The sequence below is a fragment of the Pristiophorus japonicus genome, chromosome 10 (genome assembly GCF_044704955.1).
Source record: "Pristiophorus japonicus isolate sPriJap1 chromosome 10, sPriJap1.hap1, whole genome shotgun sequence".
Lineage (NCBI taxonomy): Eukaryota > Metazoa > Chordata > Chondrichthyes > Pristiophoridae > Pristiophorus > Pristiophorus japonicus.
Genome location: NC_091986.1, coordinates 220,318,070 through 220,339,942, shown reverse-complemented (window position 1 = coordinate 220,339,942; position 21,873 = coordinate 220,318,070). Strand labels below are relative to the sequence as shown.

At 49.3% G+C, this 21,873-nt stretch overlaps 1 protein-coding gene across 2 annotated transcripts; it reads left to right on the top strand.

Annotated features, from left to right (window-relative positions):
- The first annotated feature begins 13,800 nt into the window (after positions 1-13,800).
- On the top strand, positions 13,801-21,431 carry LOC139274931 (secreted frizzled-related protein 2-like). 2 transcript variants are annotated; one of them, XM_070891668.1, is made up of 4 exons: positions 13,801-13,940; positions 15,701-16,584; positions 19,124-19,204; positions 20,833-21,431. In XM_070891668.1, exons 2-4 carry the CDS (start codon positions 16,023-16,025, stop codon positions 21,126-21,128), a joined length of 939 nt encoding a protein of 312 aa, XP_070747769.1. In that variant the 5' UTR covers positions 13,801-13,940; positions 15,701-16,022; the 3' UTR covers positions 21,129-21,431. The 2 variants fall into 2 exon arrangements, with proteins under 2 accessions (XP_070747769.1, XP_070747770.1); XM_070891669.1 differs by lacking the exon at positions 13,801-13,940 and adding an exon at positions 14,174-14,218.
- Positions 21,432-21,873: the final 442 nt, after the last annotated feature.

Below are 21,873 nucleotides of genomic sequence, written 5' to 3'. Positions count from 1 at the left end.
GGTCCTGTCTGGTCCAGATCCTAACTTGTTGAGCAGTGACAGGTGTTCCTTCACTCTCAAAAGCATCCATTACTAACAGTACATCTGCAGGTTGAGGCGTTTCCATCTCAGTTGTGGGTAAAGGCAGATGACTCAGTGCATTGGCACAATTCTCAGTACCAGGTCTATGACGGATGACGTAATCATAGACAGACAATGTCAGCGCCCACCTTTGAATGCGGGACGATGCATTAGTATTAATACCTTTGTTTTCCACAAACAATGAAATGAGTGGCTTGTGATCCGTTTCTAGTTCAAAACGAAGACCAAACAGGTACTGGTGCATTTTTTTTACCCCATACACACAGGCCAAAGCGTCTTTCTCTACCATACTGTAAGCTCTTTCCGCTTTAGTCAGACTTCTCGAAGCATACGCAACAGGTTGTAGCTTGCCCAATTCATTTTCTTGTTGGAGTACGCAGCCAACCCCATATGATGAAGCATCACAGGCCAATACAAGACGCTTACGCGGATCATAATAAACAAGCAACTTGTTTGAACATAGCAGATTCTTGGCTATCTCAAAGACTTTATCTTGAGACGCACCCCAGACCCAGTTATCACTTTTTCTTAGTAACACATGCAGTGGCTCTAGTAAAGTGCTCAATCTGGGTAAGAAATTACCAAAGTAGTTGAGTAGCCCAAGGAATGAACGCAGCTCTGAGGCCTGCGTGCATTTTTGATGGCCTCAGTTTTCGAATCAGTGGGCCTGATGCCATCAGCAGCAATCTTCCTCCCGAGAAATTCGACTTCAGGTGCCATGAATACACACTTTGAGCGTTTCAGCCTGAGTCCCACTTTGTCCAGACGCTGTAGGACTTCTTCAAGATTGTTCAGATGTTCAGCAGTGTCACGACCTGTGACCAGAATGTCATCTTGAAACACGACAGTTCGAGGAACGGACTTCAGTAAACTTTCCAAATTCCTCTGAAATATGGTTGCAGCCGGACGAATCCCAAAAGGACACCTGCTGTAGACAAACCGTCCTTTATGGGTGTTGATGCAGGTGAGTTTCTTCAAAGTGTCGCCAAGCTCCTGGGTCATATAGGCCAACGTCAGATCCAAGAACGATTTTCCACCAGCTAACATGGCGAACAGGTCATCAGCCCTCGGTAACGGATACTAATCCTGTTTCAAAAATCGGTTAATTGTAACCTTATAGTCTCCACAAATTCTGACAGTGCCATCACTCTCCAACACAGGAACAATGGGACTGGCCCACTCGTTCAACTCGACCGGTGATATGATCCCTTCACGCTGGAGTCTGTCAAGCTCAATTTCAACCTTCTCCCTCATCATGTACGGAACAGATTGAGCTTTGTGATAGACAGGCCTTGCATTGGAGTCCAGGTGAATCTGCACCTTGGCTCCAGTAAAATTACCAATGCCCAGTTCAAACAAAGAAGGAAACTTTTTTAATACTTGAGCACATGAAGTATCATCCATCGAGAACAACATCTTGACACCATTCCAGTTCAGCTTGATTTTCTCGAGCCAATTCCTGCCGAACAGCATTGGACGATCCATTATGGTAGCTCGTGAACCACACCATCATATGACACCTCGATTGCTGCACTGCCGAGCACCGGTATGAGTTCCCTAGTGTAAGTACGCAACCTGGCATTGACTGGACTCAGCTTCAGTTTCTCAGCCTTAGTGTCCCACAGCTTGTCGAATGACCTTTGGCTCATTATCGACTGGCTCACACCCGTGTCCAGCTCCATTGATACAGGCACGCCATTCAGCTTCACATTAACGACTATTGGCTGGCTCTTGCTCAGGAACAAATACAGTCCATTCACTTCCTCCTCGGGTTGTGTATCCGGGCCATCACTGAACTGGTCCTCATCAACCACATGGTGAGCCGCACCACGCTTGCTCCGTTGTGGACACATCCTGTGAAGTTGCCCCACTTTCGAACATCCATTGCATGAATATTGTCTAAACCGACACCGATGAGGCCGCTGATTGCCCCCACAATGCCAACAGGGTGAAAACTGGATCGAACCAGTTGGCGGGCCCTGAGCAGCGGCAGGTTTCACGTAAGCAGCTCTGCCCAAAGACGACGCCATCTTGTTTACAGTACTTGCCGTGGAACTCCGACTCGTCGATGATATCTGCCTCAAATTATCATCCGTCGTCATGCTTGCCTGGGCAGTCGCGACGGCCTTTTTCAAATCCAGCGTCTCTGCAGCCAACAGTTTCCTGAGGATCGCATCATGGATGATGCCTATTATGAAGACATCACGCAGCATGTCTTCCAGCATGTTCCCGAACTTACACGGCTCAGCAAGACGTCACAGGTTGGCGACAAATCCCGACACGACCTGACCCGCAGCACGAACATGCGTGTAGAAACGATAGCGTGATATGATGATTCCCCTCTTTTGGCTTCAGATGGTTACCCACCAACGTACACAATTCCTCGTACCCTTTTTCCGCCGGACGTACAGGCGAGAGAAGGTTCTTCATGAGGCCGTAAATTTTCGGACCACAAACGGTGAGGAGAACTGCCCTGCGCTTAACTGCGTAGGCCTCTGCCTCCATGTCGTTGGCCACAAAATACTGATCCAGGCGGTCGACAAAATTCTCACCCTCCACGAATCTCTCCAGGATTCCAACCGTGCCCATTGTGCATGCGAAGGTTCTTAAATTACCTTGTCGCCAATTGTAATGATTTAAGAGTCTGGTTACTGTAAGCTCACTCAGGTGCAACCTGATCCATCTTTATTCCAGCCCAAGAGTGCCAGCGTGCCAAAGACACCCAGTTTATATACAGGTGACCAAGCACACGTGCCACATGCGTCCAGCCCGATGACCTCCGACCGCGGCGCCCTCTGGTGTCCGGTGACCCCCAAGCATTAATACATAACAAAGTCCAAGGTTGCAAACGGTCTGGTTCAGCCTCAGACAGAAGTTATACAATACAACTTGAGTACTGCGCACAGTTCTGGACGCCACATTACAGGAAGGTGTGATTGCACTTGAGAGGGTGCAGAGGAGATTTACAAGGATGTTGCCCGGATTGGAGAATTTTAGCTATGAGGAATGACTGGATAGGTTGGGGTTGTTTTATTTGGAGCAGAGACCTGATTGAGGTGTATAAAATTGTGAGGGGTCAACAACCAGGGTGAATAGATTTAAAGTAGTTGGTAGAAGGATTAGAGGGAAGATGAGGGGAGAAAAATTCACCCAGAGGGTGGTTGGGGGTCTGGAACTCACTGCCTGAGAGAGTGGTTGAGGCAGAAACCCTCACCACATTTAAAAGATACTTGGATGTGCACTTGAAATGCCGTAACCTACAGGGGCTACGGAACAAGAGCTGGAAAGTGGGATTAGGCTGGATAGCTCTTTGTCGGCCGGTGCGGACACGATGGGCCGAAATGGCCTCCTTCCGTGCTGTAAATTTTCTATGATTCACACCTCGCCCCATTATGGTCGGCGAACCTCTAGGTGTCCAAGAACTGAACTTTAATCTCCCGGACACTGCCGTGAGCCAATCCCGGGAGAAACATCACAAGAGCATTACATTCTGTGTATTCCTTTTCATTTTCTTTTTCAACGTGTTCAAAAACTGAGAGTTAGTTCAGTGGCTCAGTGGGTAGCGCCCTCTCTCCTGTGAATCAGAAAGTTGAGCGTTCGAGTTCCACTCCAAAGTCTTGAGCCAATAATCCCAGTGCAGCAGTGTTGCCAACTTTGGTTGGTCATATTCCTGGAGTTTTTTGTCACATGATCTCCAACCACCTGCCCCCCACGTTGTAATTGGTTGCCCGAACTGCTTGGAGTGTAGTCACTGTTGTAATGTTGTCTCCGCAAGATCCTGCAAATCCCCTGGGAGGACAGATGCACCAACGTTAGCGTACTCGACCAGGCCAACATCCCCAGCATCGAAGCACTGACAACATTCGACCAGCTCCGTTGGGCGGGCCACATTGTTCGTATGCCTGACACAAGACTCCCAAAGCAAGCGCTCTACTCAGAACGCCTACATGGCAAGCGAGCCCCCTGGTGGGCAGAGGAAACATTTCAAGGACACTCTCAAAGCCTCCTTGATAAAGTGCAACATCCCCACCGAGTGGAAGAAGAGCATCCGGGAGGGCGCTGAGCACCTCGAGTCTCGTCGCCGAGAGCATGCAGAAAGCAAGCGCAGGCAGCGGAAGGAGCGTGCGGCAAACCAGACTCCCCACCCATCCCTTTCCTCCAACCACGGTCTGTCCCACCTGTGACTTAGACTGTAATTCCCGTATTGGACTGTTCAGCCTCCTAAAAACTCACTTTTAGAGTGGAAGCAAGTCTTCCTCGATTCCAGGGGACTGTCTATGATGATGATGAATGTCAGAACTGCTCAGAGTGCTCCAGATGGGGTCTGAGGCCTTCACTGGTGAGGCTCACACATGAATGTTGACCATTTGGGGAGGTGCTGGATGGAGCAGAACCCGAAAGCTGAGCCGAGAAACTGGATTAAGAAGGAGTTAATCTTTAAAAATGAAGAGTACATTCTCCTCGGTGTGGAAAGCTAAAGACATTTAACTAAACCAGCTACAGGTCAATGAAAGTTTAATAAAAAGAGCTTTACTTTCACATAGAGTGGACCAGATGCTTAATTCATCACTAATTCCCTGTAATTTAACACAGGCTGGTTCTGTTGTAAACAGGCTCCATTGTGCACAGAACATTGTGGAGCGTAAAGGTAGGAGGGTGGGGGTTGCAGAACTGTCTGTGTTGGTGTCCTTTCCCACACCTGTAGCAGAGTGCTGCATGGCTCTGTTGAACCTCACAGCAAGCCCTGCTCTCTTTCTCTCTCTCTGTCTGTCTCTCTATCTCTCTATCACACTCTCTTGAGTCACACTTTCTTGGAGAATGTCAGCTGTGGCTCAGTGGGAAGCACTCCCTCTCGCATCTGAGTCAGAAGGTTGTGGGTCCAAGTAAGGAAGGATATGTTTGCATTGGAGGCTGTTCAGAGAAGGTTCACTAGGTTGATTCCGGAGATGAGGGGGTTGACTTATGAAGATAGGTTGAGTAGGTAGGGCCTATACACATTGGAGTTCAGAAGAATGAGAGGTGATCTTATTGAAACTTATAAGATAATGAGGGGGCTCGACAAAGTGGATGCAGAGAGGATATTTCCACTCATAGGGGAAACTAAAACGAGGGGACATAGTCTAAGAATAAGGGGCCGCCCATTTAAAACTGAGATGAGGAGGAATTTCTTCTCTCAGAGGGTTGTAAATCTGTGGAATTCTCCGCCCCAGAGAGCTGTGGAGGCTGGGGCATTGAAGATATTTAAGGCGGAGATAGACAAATTTTTGAGCGATAAGTGAGCAAAGGTGTTATGTATGTAAACTTTACTAGTGTGTAAGACTTGCCACCAGGGGGCGCACCTGTGAGAGACCCAAAGGTCACCTGCACACACTGGGCAAGCAGGTATATAAGGCAGTCTACCATGCTGCTTCCTCACTCTGGAGTTACATTAAAGAGACCAAGGTCACAACAGTTTGAGCTTACAGCACACAGTCTTGTGGAGTTATTCTGAACAGAACAAAAGGGTTATGGGGAGCGGGCAGGGAAGTGGAGCTGAGTCCATGATAAGATCAGCCATGATCGTATTAAATGGCGAAGCAGGCTCGAGGGGCCATATGGCCTACTCCTGCTCCTATTTCTTATGTTCTTATGTTTGTTCTTAAGTCCCACTCCAGCGACCTGAGCACAAAAAATCTAGGCTGACACTCCCAGTGCAGTACTGAGGGAGCGCCACACTGTCGGAGGGGCAGTGCTGAAGGAGTGCTGCACTGTCGGAGGGTCAGTACTGAGTGGGTGCTGCACTGTCGGAGGGGGAGTACTGATAGAGTGCTGCACTGTCGGAAGGGCAGTGCTGAGGGAGTGCTGCACTGTCGGAGGGGGAGTACTGAGGGAGTGCTGCACTGTCGGAAGGACAGTACTGAGAGAGTGCTGCACTGTCGGAAGGACAGTACTGAGGGAGCACTGCACTGTGGAGGGGGAGTACTGAGGGAGTGCTGCACTGTCGGAAGGGCAGTACTGAGGGAGTGCTGTACTGTCGGAAGGGCAGTGCTGAGGGAGTGCTGCACTGTTGGAAGTATTGTCTTTCAGATGAGACGTTAAACCGAGGCCCCGTCTGTCCTCTCAGATGCATGTGAAAGATCCCAATGGGATTATTACGTATTAGAGCAGGGGAGTTCTTCCCTATACAATAGAAGCATAGAAACATAGAAAATAGGTGCAGAAGTAGGCCATTCGGCTCTTCGAGCCTGCACCACCATTCAATAAGATCATGGCTGATCATTCCTTCAGTACCCTTTTCCAGCTTTCTCTCCATACCCCTTGATCCCTTTAGCCGTAAGGGCCACATCTAACTCCCTCTTGAATATATCCAATGAACTGGCATCAACAACTCTCTGCGGTAGGGAATTCCACAGGTTAACAACTCTCTGAGTGAAGAAGTTTCTCCTCATCTCAGTCCTAAATGACTTACCCCTTATCCTCAGACTATGTCCCCTGGTTCTGGACTTCCCCAACATCGGGAACATTCTTCCCGCATCTAACCTGTCCAGTCCCGTCAGAATCTTATATGTTTCTATGAGATCCCCTCTCATCCTTCTAAACTCCAGTGAATTCATGCCCAGTCGATCCAGTCTCTCCTCATATGTCAGTCCTGCCATCCCGGGAATCAGTCTGGTGAACATTCGCTGCACTCCATCAATAGCAAGAATGTCCTTCCTCAGATTAGGAGACCAAAACTGAACACAATATTCCAGGTGAGGCCTCACCAAGGCCCTGTACAACTGCAGTAAGACCTCCCTGCTCCTATACTCAAATCCCCTAGCTATGAAGACCAACATACCATTTGCCTTCTTCACCGCCTGCTGTACCTGCATGCCAACTTTCAATGGCTAATGTACCATGACACCCAGGCCTCATTGCACCTCCCCTTTTCCTAATCTGCCGCCATTCAGATAATATTCTGCCTTCGTGTTTTTGCCACCAAAGTGGATAACCTCACATTTATCCACATTATACTGCATCTGCCATGCGTTTGCCCACTCACCTAACCTGTCCAAGTCACCTTGCAGGCCTCTTAGTGTCCTCCTCACAGCTCACACCGCCACCCAGCTTAGTGTCATCTGCAAACTTGGAGATATTACACTCAATTCCTTCATCTAAATCATTAATGTATATTGTAAATAGCTGGGGTCCCAGCACTGAGCCCTGCGGCACTCCACGAGTCACTGCCTGCCATTCTGAAAAGGACCCGTTTATCCCGACTCTCTGCTTCCTGTCTGCCCACACAAGAGATTGATGTGCAAAGTTAGAGCACATGGGATTGGGGGTAGTGTACTGACATGGATTGAGAACTGGTTGTCAGACAGGAAGCAAAGAGTAGGAGTAAATGGGTACTTTGCTGGGGCCCCAGCTGTTTACACTGTACATTAATGATTTAGATGAGGGGATTAAATGTAGTATCTCCAAATTTGCGGATGACACTAAGTTGGGTGGCAGTGTGAGCTGCGAGGAGGATGCTGTGAGGCTGCAGAGCGACTTGGATAGGTTAGGCGAGTGGGCAAATGCATGGCAGATGAAGTATAATGTGGATAAATGTGAGGTTATCCACTTTGGTGGTAAAAACAGAGAGACAGACTATTATCTGAATGGTGACAGATTAGGAAAAGGGGAGGTGCAAAGAGACCTGGGTGTCATGGTACATCAGTCATTGAAGGTTGGCATGCAGGTACAGCAGGCGGTTAAGAAAGCAAATGGCATGTTGGCCTTCATAGCAAGGGGATTTGAGTACAGGGGCAGGGAGGTGTTGCTACAGTTGTACAGGGCATTGGTGAGGCCACACCTGGAGTATTGTGTACAGTTTTGGTCTCCTAACCTGAGGAAGGACATTCTTGCTATTGAGGGAGTGCAGCGAAGGTTCACCAGACTGATTCCCGGGTTGGCGGGACTGACCTATCAAGAAAGACTGGATCAACTGGGCTTGTATTCACTGGAGTTCAGAAGAATGAGAGGGGACCTCATAGAAACATTTAAAATTCTGACGGGTTTAGACAGGTTAGATGCAGGAAGAATGTTCCCAATGTTGGGGAAGTCCAGAACCAGAGGTCACAGTCTAAGGATAAGGTAAGCCATTTAGGACCGAGATGCGGAGGAACTTCTTCACCCAGAGAGTGGTGAACCTGTTGAATTCTCTACCACAGAAAGTTGTTGAGGCCAATTCACTAAATATATTCAAAAAGGAGTTAGATGAAGTCCTTACTACTAGGGGGATCAAGGGGTATGGCGAGAAAGCAGGAATGGGGTACTGAAGTTGAATGTTCAGCCATGAACTCATTGAATGGCGGTGCAGGCTAGAAGGGCCGAATGGCCTACTCCTGCACCTATTTTCTATGTTTCTATGTTTCTCTATTCACGTCAGTACATTACCCCCAATACCATGCGCTTTGATTTTGCACACCAATCTCTTGTGTGGGACCTTGTCAAAAGCCTTTTGAAAGTCCAAATACACCACACCCACTGGTTCTCCCTTGTCCACTCTACCAGTTACATCCTCAAAAAATTCCAGAAGATTTGTCAAGCATGATTTTCCTTTCGTAAATCCATGCTGACTTGGACCGATCCTGTCACTGCTTTCCAAATGCGCCGCAGGGGAAATCTAGAATCAGGGGTCACAGTCTAAGGGTAAGGAGTAAGCCATTTAGAACACAAACCCTGCTACACACATTTAACAAAAAAAAGTCTCATGAGAAACATAACATTTTATGTTGACATAAATACTCCAGTACGTGCAAGAAAACTTGACATAGACTTCCATGTCTGGCAAAGAGTGTAAAACTGGTGAAGAAACATCACTCACAGCAGCTTTATCCCAACTTTTAGAATCGAGGCGTGAAAATATCACGATCACAACTGCACACTCCCTTGCACTAAAACCAGACTCACTTCTCTCTCTCTTACCTGGCCAATATTTATCCCTCAATCAACATAACAAAAACATAGAAACAGAGAAAATAGGTGCAGGAGTAGGCCATTCGGCCCTTCGAGCCTGCACCACCATTCAATATGATCATGGCTGATCATGCAACTTCAGTACCCCATTCCTGCTTTCTCTCCATACCCCTTGATCCGTTTAACCGTAAGGGCCACATCTAACTCCCTTTTGAATATATCTAACGAACTGGTCTCAACAACTTTCTGTGGTAGAGAATTCCACAGGTTCACAATTATCTGAGTGAAGAAGTTTCTCCTCATCTCAGTCCTAAATGGCTTACCCCTTATCCTTAGACTGTGACCCCTGGTTCTGGACTTCCCCAACATCGGGAACATTCTTCCTGCATCTAACCTGTCCAATCCCGTCAGAATTTTATATGTTTCTATGAGATCCCCTCTCATTCTTCTAAATTCCAGTGAATACAGGCCCAGTCGATCCAGTCTTTCTTCATATGTCAGTCATGCCATCCCGGGAATCAGTCTGGTGAACCTTCGCTGCACTCCCTCAATAGCAAGAATGTCCTTCCTCAGATTAGGAGACCAAAACTGTACACAATATTCAAGGTGTGGCCTCACCAAGGCTCTGTACAACTGCTCTGTAAGACCTCCCTGCTCCTATACTCAAAACAGATTATCTGGTCATTATCACTGTTATATATGCAGACCATAGGTATACGCTCTGTGTAGTCACTGTATAGTTGCATAAGATGGAGACTTGTTTACGGATGTACTATCAATAAAGTTTACACTGTGTATATACTATGCTGGCACCACTAGAGGGTGCAACTGGTGGAGACCGGGGTTTCCTGCCCTGATGGCAGGGGCTGTATAAAAGGGTAGCCACCATGCGGCTGCCTCACTCTGGAGTTACGAATAAAGGACTAAGGTCACTACAGTTTGAGTACAACACAGTAACTCGGGAGTCATTCATAAGCACATTACAGACATAACAACTGCCGACGAAAATATGGACTTTCACGCGATTATGACTATCTTTGGCACACTAAAAGACTTCGCAGAGGGTGATGATTGGGATGCCTTCAAGGAAAGGCTCGAGCAGTATTTTGTGGCAAACGACCTGGCAGGGGAGACGGACATATCAGCGGAGAAGCGCAAGGCTATACTGCTGACCAGTTGTGGGCCCGAGATCTACCGCCTCATCAGGGACTTGCTGGCACCCACGAAGGCCAAGGATAAGACATACGATGAGCTGACTGAACTTATTCGCGACCAACTAAAACCAAAAGAGAGCATCCTCACGGCCAGGCACAGATTCTACACTCACCGCAGAGCCGAGGGCCAGGAGATTGCAAAATATGCTGCCGACATCAGGAGACTTGCGGCACCGTGTGATTTTGGCACGCACCTCAACGAAGCATTGCGAGACATCTTCGTTCTGGGAATTGGCCACGAGGGCCTCCTTCACAAGCTATTATCTGCCGACACCACAGTCAACCTGCAGAAGGCCATCAGCATCAGTCAGGCGTTCATGGCCTCGACCTGCAGCACCAAGCAAATTATTCATCCTGTGGACTCAAACCCGGCAAGTACTGTACACAGAATGGTGCCTTTCACAGGCAAGACTGTAGAACGTGGCTCTGCCCAGGGCAGAGAGCACAGACCTCAGGGTTCCAGAACTCAGAGTTCGCCGAGGGGTGCTGATCGAGTAGCACCATGCTGGCATTGTGGAGGAAACCATAGGGCTCACCAGTGTCGGTTTGCTGAGTACGTATGCAAAGCCTGTAACACGAAGGGCCACCTCCAGCGTATGTGTAAAAGAAACACGACTCACCATCTAGCAGAGGAGTCGGTAGTTGACTTTGAATCCAGCGGGGAGTATGATGATTTGGCCAGAGAGGCAGCTCAGCCCCAAGAAGAAGTGTATACCTGCACCATCGATTGTCCTCCAGCGAAGATGGAAGTCGAGATAAACGGCGTTCCAGTCTTCATGGAAGTGGACACAAGAGCGAGCCAGTCAGTGATGAGCCAGGATGCCTTTGAGAGGCTGTGGAATGAAAAACGACCCGAGCTGGTTCCAGTACAGGAAAAGTTGCGCATCTACACCAAGGAGCTGATCCCAGTCCTCGGTAGTGCGAATGTAAGTGTAATCCATAATGGAGTGGTGCACAAGTTACCTCTGTGGATTGTTGAGGTGATGGTCCAACGCTACTCGGAAGAAGGTAGATGGGGAAGAAATGGGAAGACCTCGTCACTCCAGCAATCGATGTCTCTCGTGCTCACCTTCGCTTGGGCCAGGCACCAGAGAACAGACCAGCGCAGCAGCTGAGGCACAGACCGTCCGTCATGACTGTGTGGCAATGATCCGACCGGAACGACCTAAAAGATTCTTCCCGGCTCCAGTGGCAGGACTCCTGGGGAGGAAGATCGAATTCACAGGCACTCTTCCAGCTTTTGTGGCAGAATCGCGGGAGAGACGGATCAAGGCAGTCGATCTCGAGGACAGAGGCAAGATGGCGTCCCTGCTGCAGCGAGGGGCAGCGTGGCTGAAAAAAAGATGGCCACGGCAATACCTCGAGGTGCAACACTGAGGGATCAACACATGGTGTCTAACAAAGGATTTGATTGGGGAAAAGCCAGCAGGGTTCTCTTAAAGGAGACCTGCAAACAACTAAACGTAAAGAAGCATTGTATGCATGGAAATCAATGTAACGAACTGATTAAGATTGTGAACAAAATGTTGTTGCGAGATGTCGGGAGTAGAGTGTCCCCAAAAGTAGCAAGCGAGCGAATTCGGGAGGGTAAAGGCGCTGATTCTGATGCCCTGCCCCAGGTGTCCCCACAAGTTATAGGCCAGCGACCTCAGGAGGGTGAAGGCACTGATCCTGATACCCTGCCCCAGGTCTATCCCACGCTGCAGGCACCCGATGGCCACTATTCACCACGGATCTGGAAACGAAAACGTCACCAATACGCGAAGTCGGCCGCCGTTGCCCACCACCCGGGTGGAGACGGCCCAGCCCCCAGACCCAGTCACTACCTCGTCCATATCCGGGAGTGAAAGGTCAGAACCAACGAGTTCCCCAAACGGGACCTGGAACAGCCAGGTTCCCAACACCGTTAGAGAGCAGGCAGAAGATTGTGCAGCCCTCAAAGGAGGACAGGGAGGCCGCACATATCTGTGGCTCTGCCCACCACTAGGCAACGGCAAAGGCCCTGAGTCCTGGCAAGGTGAGCGAACCAAGCCCACCCCGCTAGCAGGGGGCACAGCGCCACCATCAGATGACTAGGACCCCGTCCGGTTGCTCTGGAACTAGTGTCCTTGCATACCTCAGTACTGACCATGACTGAACCACGAATGCAATCTACCCAATCCTGACGCACGACCATAAAATGTAGGTCACTGAACCAAGGTGCCATGATACAAACTGTAAAAAAAAATGTTTTTCTTCCTTTCTTTGTACTTGCACAGTCTGATCCTGTATGTTAATGTAACGGGCCAGCTGCAAGATCTCGCTCCGGGTGCAGAGGGGGAATGGATGCATGTAGCCATGGACACACACATGGATCTACCCAGAACTCACTGGAACTTCCACTAAATCATCGAACCATCCAAACTGGTAACCATTACCCAACGTTGTGGCAATAGGACTTGGGGGTTAACAGGGAGAGAGCCAAGCCAAAGCACAGACAAGGTGCAAGGGCTATTGGCACTTAAGTCTGGGGAGAGCTAAGCCAGAGCACATAGTGCAAAGGTAATTGGCACAAAGGACTTGGGGGAGAGTGATGTTATATATATTCATAAATAACATAGATATACTCTCTGTGTAGTCATTGCATAAGATGGAGACTTGTTTACCTGATGTACTATCAATAAAGTTTACACTGTGTATATACTATGCTGGCATCACTAGAGGGTGCAACTGGTGGAGACCGGGGTTTCCTGCCCTGGTGGCAGGGGCTGTATAAAAGGGTAGCCACCATGCGGCTGCCTCAGTCTGGAGTTACGAATAAAGGACCAAGGTCACTACAGTTTGAGTACAACACATTGCCTCGAGGAGTCATTCATAAGTACATTACAGACATAACAATCACATTGTTGTTTGTGGGAGTTTGCTGTGTGCAAATTGGCTGCCGCGTTTCCTACATTACAACAGTGACTACACTCCAAAAGTACTTCATTGGCTGTAAAGCGCTTTGAGATATCCGGTGGTCATGAAAAGTGTTATATAAATCCAAGTCTTTCTTTTTTTCTCTCTGTCTCTCCCTCGACCCCTCACTATCCATGTCTGTCTCTCTCTGTCTGCCTACTCTTACTCTCTGTCACTCACTCTGTCCCTCCTTCTCTCTGTCTGTGTCTCTCTCTTTGTCCCTCTCTCTCTTCCTCACCCTCTCTGTTTCTCTTTCTGTCTCTCTTCCTCTCCCGCTCTCTCTGTCTCTCCCTCTTTCTGTCTCTCTCTCTGACTGTGTGTGTCTCCCTCTCCGTCCCTCTCTCTCTGTCCCTCTCTCGCTCCCTCTCTCTCTGCGTCTCCCACTCTCTGTGTTCTTAAGCATCGCCTTTGCTGAATTAAAATCATTGCTTCACACCAAACGTGGTGGCCTCCCCCACCCACCCCCAGCAAAACACAAACTATTTCAGGGATCTCCAGCAAAGCAAGACAATGAATGTCTGGTGCTGGGGGTGGGGGTAGGGGGTCGGGAGCCCATGGAAGATTTATTACGTGATAATTTTAACTTTCACAGTAAACGACTCCCTCTTTCACAACCCGTCTGGGCTCTATCACACTGTCGGGAGAACAGCTGCCAAAAGGCCAGTCCTGGGCTGGCAGCGGCAACACTGGAAACTGGGAGAGAGCGGCAAAGCCTGGAAAATCTGGGGAGGGGAGACGGGAAGAGACTCAGTCCGAGGGTCAGCGGGAATCTGAAGATTGAGACAGGTACAAGGGCTGGACAAGAGCTCTCTGTCTCTGTCTCGCTGCCTCTCACTCCCTCTCTGTTCCTCTCTCTCTCTCTCGTTCTGTTCCACCTTCTCTCTCCCTCTCTCTTTGTTTCTCCCTCTCTCTCTCTGTCTCCCAGTCTCAGTCTTTCCCTCTCTCTGTCTATCTCTCTCCCTGTCCCTCTGTCTTTCTCTCTGTGCCCTTTCACTTTCATGGAAAAGTGAAACTTTGAAAGCTTGATATCAGCAGGCAAAAGTTCGACGGCAGAATCGAGCTGGGTACACTGCAAAGGGAGCTTTATTCTGTATCTAACCCAGTGCTGTACCTGCCCTGGGAGTGTTTGATGGGACAGTGTGGAGGGAGCTTTACTCTGTATCAAACCCAGTGCTGTACCTGCCCTGGGAGTGTTTGATGGGACAGTGTAGAGGGAGCTTTACTCTGAATCTAACCCCGTGCTATACCTGCCCTGGGAGTGTTTGATGGGACAGTGTGGAGGGAGCTTTACTCTGTATCTAACCCGTGCTGTACCTGCCCTGGGAGTGTTTGATGGGACAGTGTAGAGGGAGCTTTACTCTGTATCGAACCCGTGCTATACCTGCCCTGGGAGTGTTTGATGGGACAGTGTGGAGGGAGCTACTCTGTATCTAACCCGTGCTGTACCTGCCCTGGGAGTGTTTGATGGGACAGTGTAGAGGGAGCTTTACTCTGTATCGAACCCGTGCTATACCTGCCCTGGGAGTGTTTGATGGGACAGTGTGGAGGGAGCTTTACTCTGAATCTAACCCCGTGCTATACCTGCCCTGGGAGTGTTTGATGGGACAGTGTGGAGGGAGCTTTACTCTGTATCTAACCCGTGCTGTACCTGCCCTGGGAGTGTTTGATGGGACAGTGTAGAGGGAGCTTTACTCTGTATCTAACCCGTGCTGTACCTGCCCTGGGAGTGTTTGATGGGACAGTGTAGAGGGAGCTTTACTCTGTATCGAACCCGTGCTATACCTGCCCTGGGAGTGTTTGATGGGACAGTGTGGAGGGAGCTTTACTCTGAATCTAACCCCGTGCTATACCTGCCCTGGGAGTGTTTGATGGGACAGTGTGGAGGGAGCTTTACTCTGTATCTAACCCGTGCTGTACCTGCCCTGGGAGTGTTTGATGGGACAGTGTAGAGGGAGCTTTACTCTGTATCTAACCCCGTGCTATACCTGCCCTGGGAGTGTTTGATGGGACAGTGTAGAGGGAGCTTTACTCTGAATCTAAGCCCGTGCTATACCTGCCCTGGGAGTGTTTGATGGGACAGTGTGGAGGGAGCTTTACTCTGTATCGAACCCGTGCTGTACCTGCCCTGGGAGTGTTTGATGGGACAGTGTAGAGGGAGCTTTACTCTGTATCTAACCCGTGCTGTACCTGTCCTGGGAGTGTTTGATGGGACAGTGTAGAGGAGCTTTACTCTGTCTCTAACCCGTGCTGTACCTGCCCTGGGAGTGTTTGATGGGACAGTGTAGAGGGAGCTTTACTCTGTATCTAACCCTGTGCTGTACCTGCCCTGGGAGTATTTGATGGGGCAGTGAAAAGGGAGCTTTACTCTGTATCTAACTCTTTCTATGCTCAGTGTAACAAGCAATGCTCTTTCCCTCGTGCCGAAAGCTTTAGTCTCATTGGCGCATATTTACTGACAGAATCAGAGTGCAATGGAGGAGTTTGCTGGCTGGAAGGTTTTGCTGATCAAGAGGGAAGTAAAATATTTTCTTTCTTTTCATTCACAGAATTCAGTGTGTAGAGAGGTCGCTTGAAAGTGAGTGGGCAGCTGATGAGTGGGGACAATCGAAGGATAATAGTCTTTGGGCTCTGGAGTGCAACATCAAGGTATCACTGTGGTGCCCAGAAACACTCCTGACATAGTCCAAAGGACAGCCTTGCTTTGATTTGTACGTGGGCGAATCGTCCAAAGGTGAAGACCTTGACCTGATTTTCCAAGTTGTCTTCCAGCTGAAGAAGACTTTGTTGGGTCAGCGATCCTTCTGCGATCCCAACGAAGACAACCTTCGCACATTCAGTCCAAGGATTAGCCAATAAGGAAGTCAAACCATGCCCGTCTATTGGCCCAGCTCGGCTCCCGGAGATTGGATGAAGAAAGGATCGATGCCGTCCAGTGTCAGGACCCTGGCCTACCTCCTGCTGCCCATTTGCTCGGTTCTAACACTCCGCCCCGGCGAGGCTGAAGGGACAGGCTTCGCCCTCGGATTCTCGGCCTTCGGACGAACCGACTGCAAGTCCATCCCCCACACCATGGCACTGTGCCACGGGGTCGGGTACAGCGAGATGAGGCTGCCCAACCTCCTGGGCCACGAGACCATGAAGGAGGTGCTGCAGCAAGCCAGCTCCTGGGTCCCTCTCCTCAACAAGCAGTGCCACGCAGATACTAGGAAGTTCCTCTGCTCCCTCTTCGCCCCCGTCTGCCTCAGCGAACTCCAGGAGTCCATCCAGCCTTGCCGCTCCCTGTGTCAGGAGGTCAGAGATAGCTGCGCCCCTGTGATGTCCGCCTTCGGCTTCCCTTGGCCAGACATGTTGGATTGCAACCGTTTCCCAGTGGACAATGACCTTTGCATCCCATCTGCCACCTCGGAGGAGGAGAGAGTCCGTCTGGATGGTAGGTACACTCCCGTTTCTGTCTTTAGTTCTGACGAAGGGTCACCAACCTGAAACGCAAACTCTGTTTCTCTCTCCACAGATGCTGCCTGACCCGCTGAGTATTTCCAGCATTTTTTGTTTTCATTTCAGATTTCTAGCGTCCCCAGTATTTTGCTTTCATCTTCAATTTTTTGATTGGTGGGCAGGTTTCTGACATCTGCAGAAATCTCATTCCTCACTGAATGATGCAGCCATTTGGCCCATCGTGCCTGTGCCAGCTCTTTCAAAGATCTATCCACCCCTGCCCCATAGCCCTGCAATTTTTTCCTTTTCAAATATATATCCAATTCCCTTTTGAAAATTACACTTTTGTAAACCCGCAAGGTGTTCAGAGGTAGGGTGGTGGTGTACAACCTAAGAAATAGGAGCAGGAGTTGGCCATTTGGCCCCTCGAGCCTGCTCCACCATGCAATAAAATCATGGCTGATCTGATCTTGGCCTCAACTCCACTTCCCTGCCCGTTCTCCATAACCCTTGACTCCCCTATTGTTCAAAAATCTGTCTATCTCCACCTTAAATATATTCAATGACCCAGCCTCCACAGCTCTCTGGGGCAGAGAATTCCACTCTGGGAGAAGAAATTCCTCCTCATTTCAGTTTTAAATGGGCGACCCCTTATTCTGAAACTATGCCCCTTAGTTCTGGATTCCCCCACGAGGGGAAATATCCTCTCTGTGTCTCCCGGTCGAGCCCCCTCAGAATCTTATACGTTTCAATAAGATCACCTCTCAGTCTTCTGAACTCTTCAAAAGACAACCCCTTCATCTCCGTAATCAATCTAGTAAACTTTCTCTGAACAGTCTCCAATGTAAGTATATCCCTCCTTAAATAAGGAGATCTAAACTTTACGCAATACTCTAGGTGTGGTCTCACCAATGCCCTGGACAGTTGTAGCAAGACTTCCCCACTTTTATACTTCATCACCCTTACAATAAAGGCCAACATTCCATTTCTCTTCCTAATTCCTTGCTGTACCTGCAAGCTAACTTTTTGTGTTTCATGTACAAGGACCCCCAGGTCCCTCTGTACCACTTTGTAATCTCTCCCCATTTAAATAATAATTAGCTTTTTTATTCTTCCTACCAAAGTGGATAACCTCACATTTTCCCACATTATACTCCATCTGCCAAATTTTTCCCCACTCACTTAACCTATGTATATCCCTTTGCAGATTCTTTGTGACCTCTTCAGAACTTGTTCTCCCAACCATCTTTGTATCATCAGAAAATCTGGCTACATTACACTCAGTCCCTTCATCCAAGTCATTAATACAGATTGTAAATAGTTGCGACCCCAGAGCGGATTTAGGTTTAACATTCGCTTGAGCTCAAATCTACAGCAGGCTCTTCTGGCCGTGGGGGTCTCACATGATATGAGCTTTTCAGTATCGGTCCATTCTTCAGTCAGCAGATTATGTAGGGAAACGTAACTCTGTCACTCAGAAAAGAAACGGGTTCGGTGAAGTGAGAAATGAAAGACTGGTCATTATCACATTGCTGTTTGTGGGAGCTTGCTGTGCGCAAATTGGCTGCTGCGTTTCCTACAGTACCACAGAGACTGCACTTCAAAAAAGTACTTCATTGGCTGGAAAGTGCTTTGGAACGTCCTGAGGTTGTCAAAGTCTCTTACAAGTCTCTGAATCGAGATAACCCTCTCAATGGAGCTTCTGTCTAGTTGGGTACGGTAGTGTAATGGTTATGTTACTGGACTAATAATCCAGACAACATAAGTTCAATATAGTTTGAGAATATTAATTTAGTTTTTTAAGAAGTCTGGAAATAAAAGTGACCATGAAGCTGTTGGATTATCGTAAATGCCCGACTGTCTCACTAATGTCCTTCAGGGAAGGAAATCTGCCGGTTTGACCTATACGTTGTTTTGATTCATTCACAGGATGTGGGCGTCACTGGCCAGGCCGGCATTTATTGCCCGTCCCTAGTTGTCCCTTGAGAAGGTGGTGGTGAGCTGCCTTCTTGAACCGCTGCAGTCCGTGTGGTGAAGGTGCTCCCACAGTGCTGTTAGGGAGGGAGTTCCAGGATTTTGACCCAGCCACAATGAAGGAACGGCCGATATATTTCCAAGTCAGGATGGTGTGTGACTCGGAGGGGAACGTGGAGGTGGTGGTGTTCCCATGCGCCTGTAGCCCTTGTCCTTCTAGGCGGTGGAGGTCGCGGGTTTGGGTGGTGCTGCTGAAGAAGCCTTGGCGAGTTGCTGCAATTGCGATTCCAGTCCCACACCAACGTGATAGACTCTTAACTGTCCTCGGAAGTGGTCTAGCAAACCACCCAATTGTACCTAACCTGCTACCGCCAGTATAGTAGATATTATTTCATTATTTGAAACACATCTGAAGACTGTAAGGACTATTAGTTTTCATCATTTGGCCAATGGGGCCATGGCCACATATATCACCATCCTCTCAATGGGGTTGAGTGCTGCCGCTGGTGGCATCGATACTTAAACATTAAAACAGGATTATTTGTCCTTTTATATTTCAGAATCAAAAGTCTGTGATGCCTGCAAATCTGAGGGCGAAGTCGAGAGTGACATTCTCGCACATTACTGCAAAAACGATTTTGGTAAGGTTCAGAAAGCGGCTGAGTGTTTCCTGCTCAAGGTGGGATTGGGTGACACAGTGGGTTCGGTGAGACCATTTCAACAACAACTTGCATTTATATAGCTCAATTAACGTAGTAAAACATTCCAAGACACATCACGGGAGTGTTATCACACAAAAAATGAACACCGAACCCCATAAGGAGATATTAGGGCAGGTGACCAAAAGCTTGGTCAAAGGGGTAGGTTTTAAGGAGTGTCTTGGAGGAGGAGAGAGAGGCAGAGAGGTTTAGGGAGGGAATTCCAGAGCTTAGGGCCCAGGCGGCTGAAGGCACGGCCGCCAATGGTGGAACGATTAAAATCGGGGATACGCAAGAGGCCAGAATTGGAGCGGAGATATCTCAGGGGCAGGGGGTGGGGGGGTTGTAGAGCTGGAGGAAGTTACAGAGTTAGGGCGGGGCAAGGCCATGGAAAGATTTGAACACAGGCATGAGAATTTTGAAATTAAGACCTAAGATGGGGTTGTTCTCCTTGGAGCAGAGAAGATTGAGAGAAGATTTAATAGAGGTGTTCATAATTATGAGCGGTCTGGACAGGATAGAAACTGTTCCCATTGGCAGAAGGGTCACGAACCAGAGGACGTGGATTTATGGTGATTGGCAAAAGATCAAAAGGCGACATAAGAAAACGTAGCGAGTGGTTATGATCTAGAATGCACTGACTGAAAGGGTAGTGGGGGCTTACTCAACTTTCAAAAGGGAGTTGGATAAGTATCTGAAGGAGAAAACATTGCAGGACTAGGGGGAAAGGGCAATGGAGTGGGACTAGCTGAGAGTCGGCATGGGCTCGACGGGCCAAATGGCCTCTTTCACGCTGTAACAACTTTATGATACATTCTTTGATTCTAAGATGGGCCGAATGGCCTTTCTCATCTATAACTGCCAACATAGACCATTGGAGGAGGGTCAGCAGGGGGCTCAGTGGGCACCACTCTCGCCTCTGAGTCAGGAGGTTGTGGCTTCATGTCCCACTCCAGAGACTCGAGCACAAAAATCGAGGCTGACTCTCCAGTGCCGCATTGAGGGCTCCGCTGCACTGTCAGAGGTGCAGTCTTTCAGATGATTTGTTAAACCGAGGCCCCACCTGCTCTCTCAGGTGGCTGTAAAAGATCCCATGGGCACTATTTCAAAGAAGAGTTCTCCCCGGTGTCCTGGTCAATATTTATCCCTCAATCAACATCACTAAAAAACAGATTATCTGATCATTATCACGTTGCTGTTGGTGGGAGCTTGCTGTGCGTAAGTTAGCTGCCGGTTTCCGACATTATAACAGTGACTACACCTCAAAAATACTTCTGTAAAGTGCTTTGAGAAGTCCCGAGGTAGAAACATAGAAAATAGGTGCAGGAGCAGGCCATTCAGCCCTTCTAGCCTGCACCGCCATTCAATGAGTTCATGGCTGAACATGAAACTTCAGTACCCCCTTCCTGCTTTCACGCCATACCCCTTGATCCCCCGAGTAGTAAGGACTTCATCTAACTCCCTTTTGAATATATTTAGTGTTGAAAGGTGATGTATAAATGCGAGCTCTTTGAATAATCCCTCTCTTTGTGCTTTTCTTTGCATTCCCGGGTGTTTCTGGCGCCTCACAGTGCTGAAGCTGAAAGTGAAGGAGATCTCATACCTGAACGGAGACGCCAGGATCGTTGCGGAAGCCCGGAGCAGGGCGCTGTACGGGTCAGTGGGCTGGACGGAGAGCGGGGAGCTCTGGCTGGCCGGAGGTTCCAGCTGTACCTGCGACGAGCTGAGGGACCTGACCTCTTCCTACCTGGTGATGGGACGTCAGCGGGGCGGGAGCCGGCTGCTCGTCACCTCCGTCAGACGCTGGCGGGGCGGCAAGAAAGACCTCCGGAGGATAACCAGAAGCTTCAGAAAAGGTCGCTGTTGAATGGCAGCTTCACGGGCTGATCGATAAACGAGCCCTCCGCGTGTTTCTGTCGCGTTGACTTCTTCTTAGTGTGGAACCCATCTTCTTCCCAAATCCCAATCCCTGCTTTACTACCGCGCTTTTATGTCTCTTTAATTGAAGAAAAATCAGAGGTGTAGGCTCAAGGTCCATAGTGCAAGACACCAGCGACAATCTGTTCGCTCTCCTGAGGCTGCTCCATTCCAGAGACTTGATCACATAATCCAGGCCGACACTCCCAGTGCAGTACTGAGGGAGCGCCGCACTGTCAGAGGGGCAGTACTGAGGGAGTGCTGCACTGTCGGAGGGGCAGTACTGAGGGAGTGCTGCACTGTCGGAGGGGCAGTACTGAGGGAGCGCTGCACTGTTGGAGGGGCAGTACTGAGGGAGCGCCGCACTGTCGGAGGGGCAGTACTGAGGGAGTGCTGCACTGTCCTGTCGGAGGGGCAGTACTGAGGGAGTGTTGCATGTCGGAGGGGCAGTACTGAGGGAGCGCTGCACTGTTGGAGGGGCAGTGCTGAGGGACCGCCGCACTGTCGGAGGGGCAGTACTGAGGGAGTGCCGCACTGTCGGAGGGGCAGTACTGAGGGAGTGCCGCACTGTCGGAGGGGCAGTACTGAGGGAGTGCAGCACTGTCGGAGGGGCAGTGCTGAGGGAGTGCCGCACTGTCGGAGGGGCAGTACTGAGGGAGTGCCGCACTGTCGGAGGGGCAGTACTGAGGGAGTGC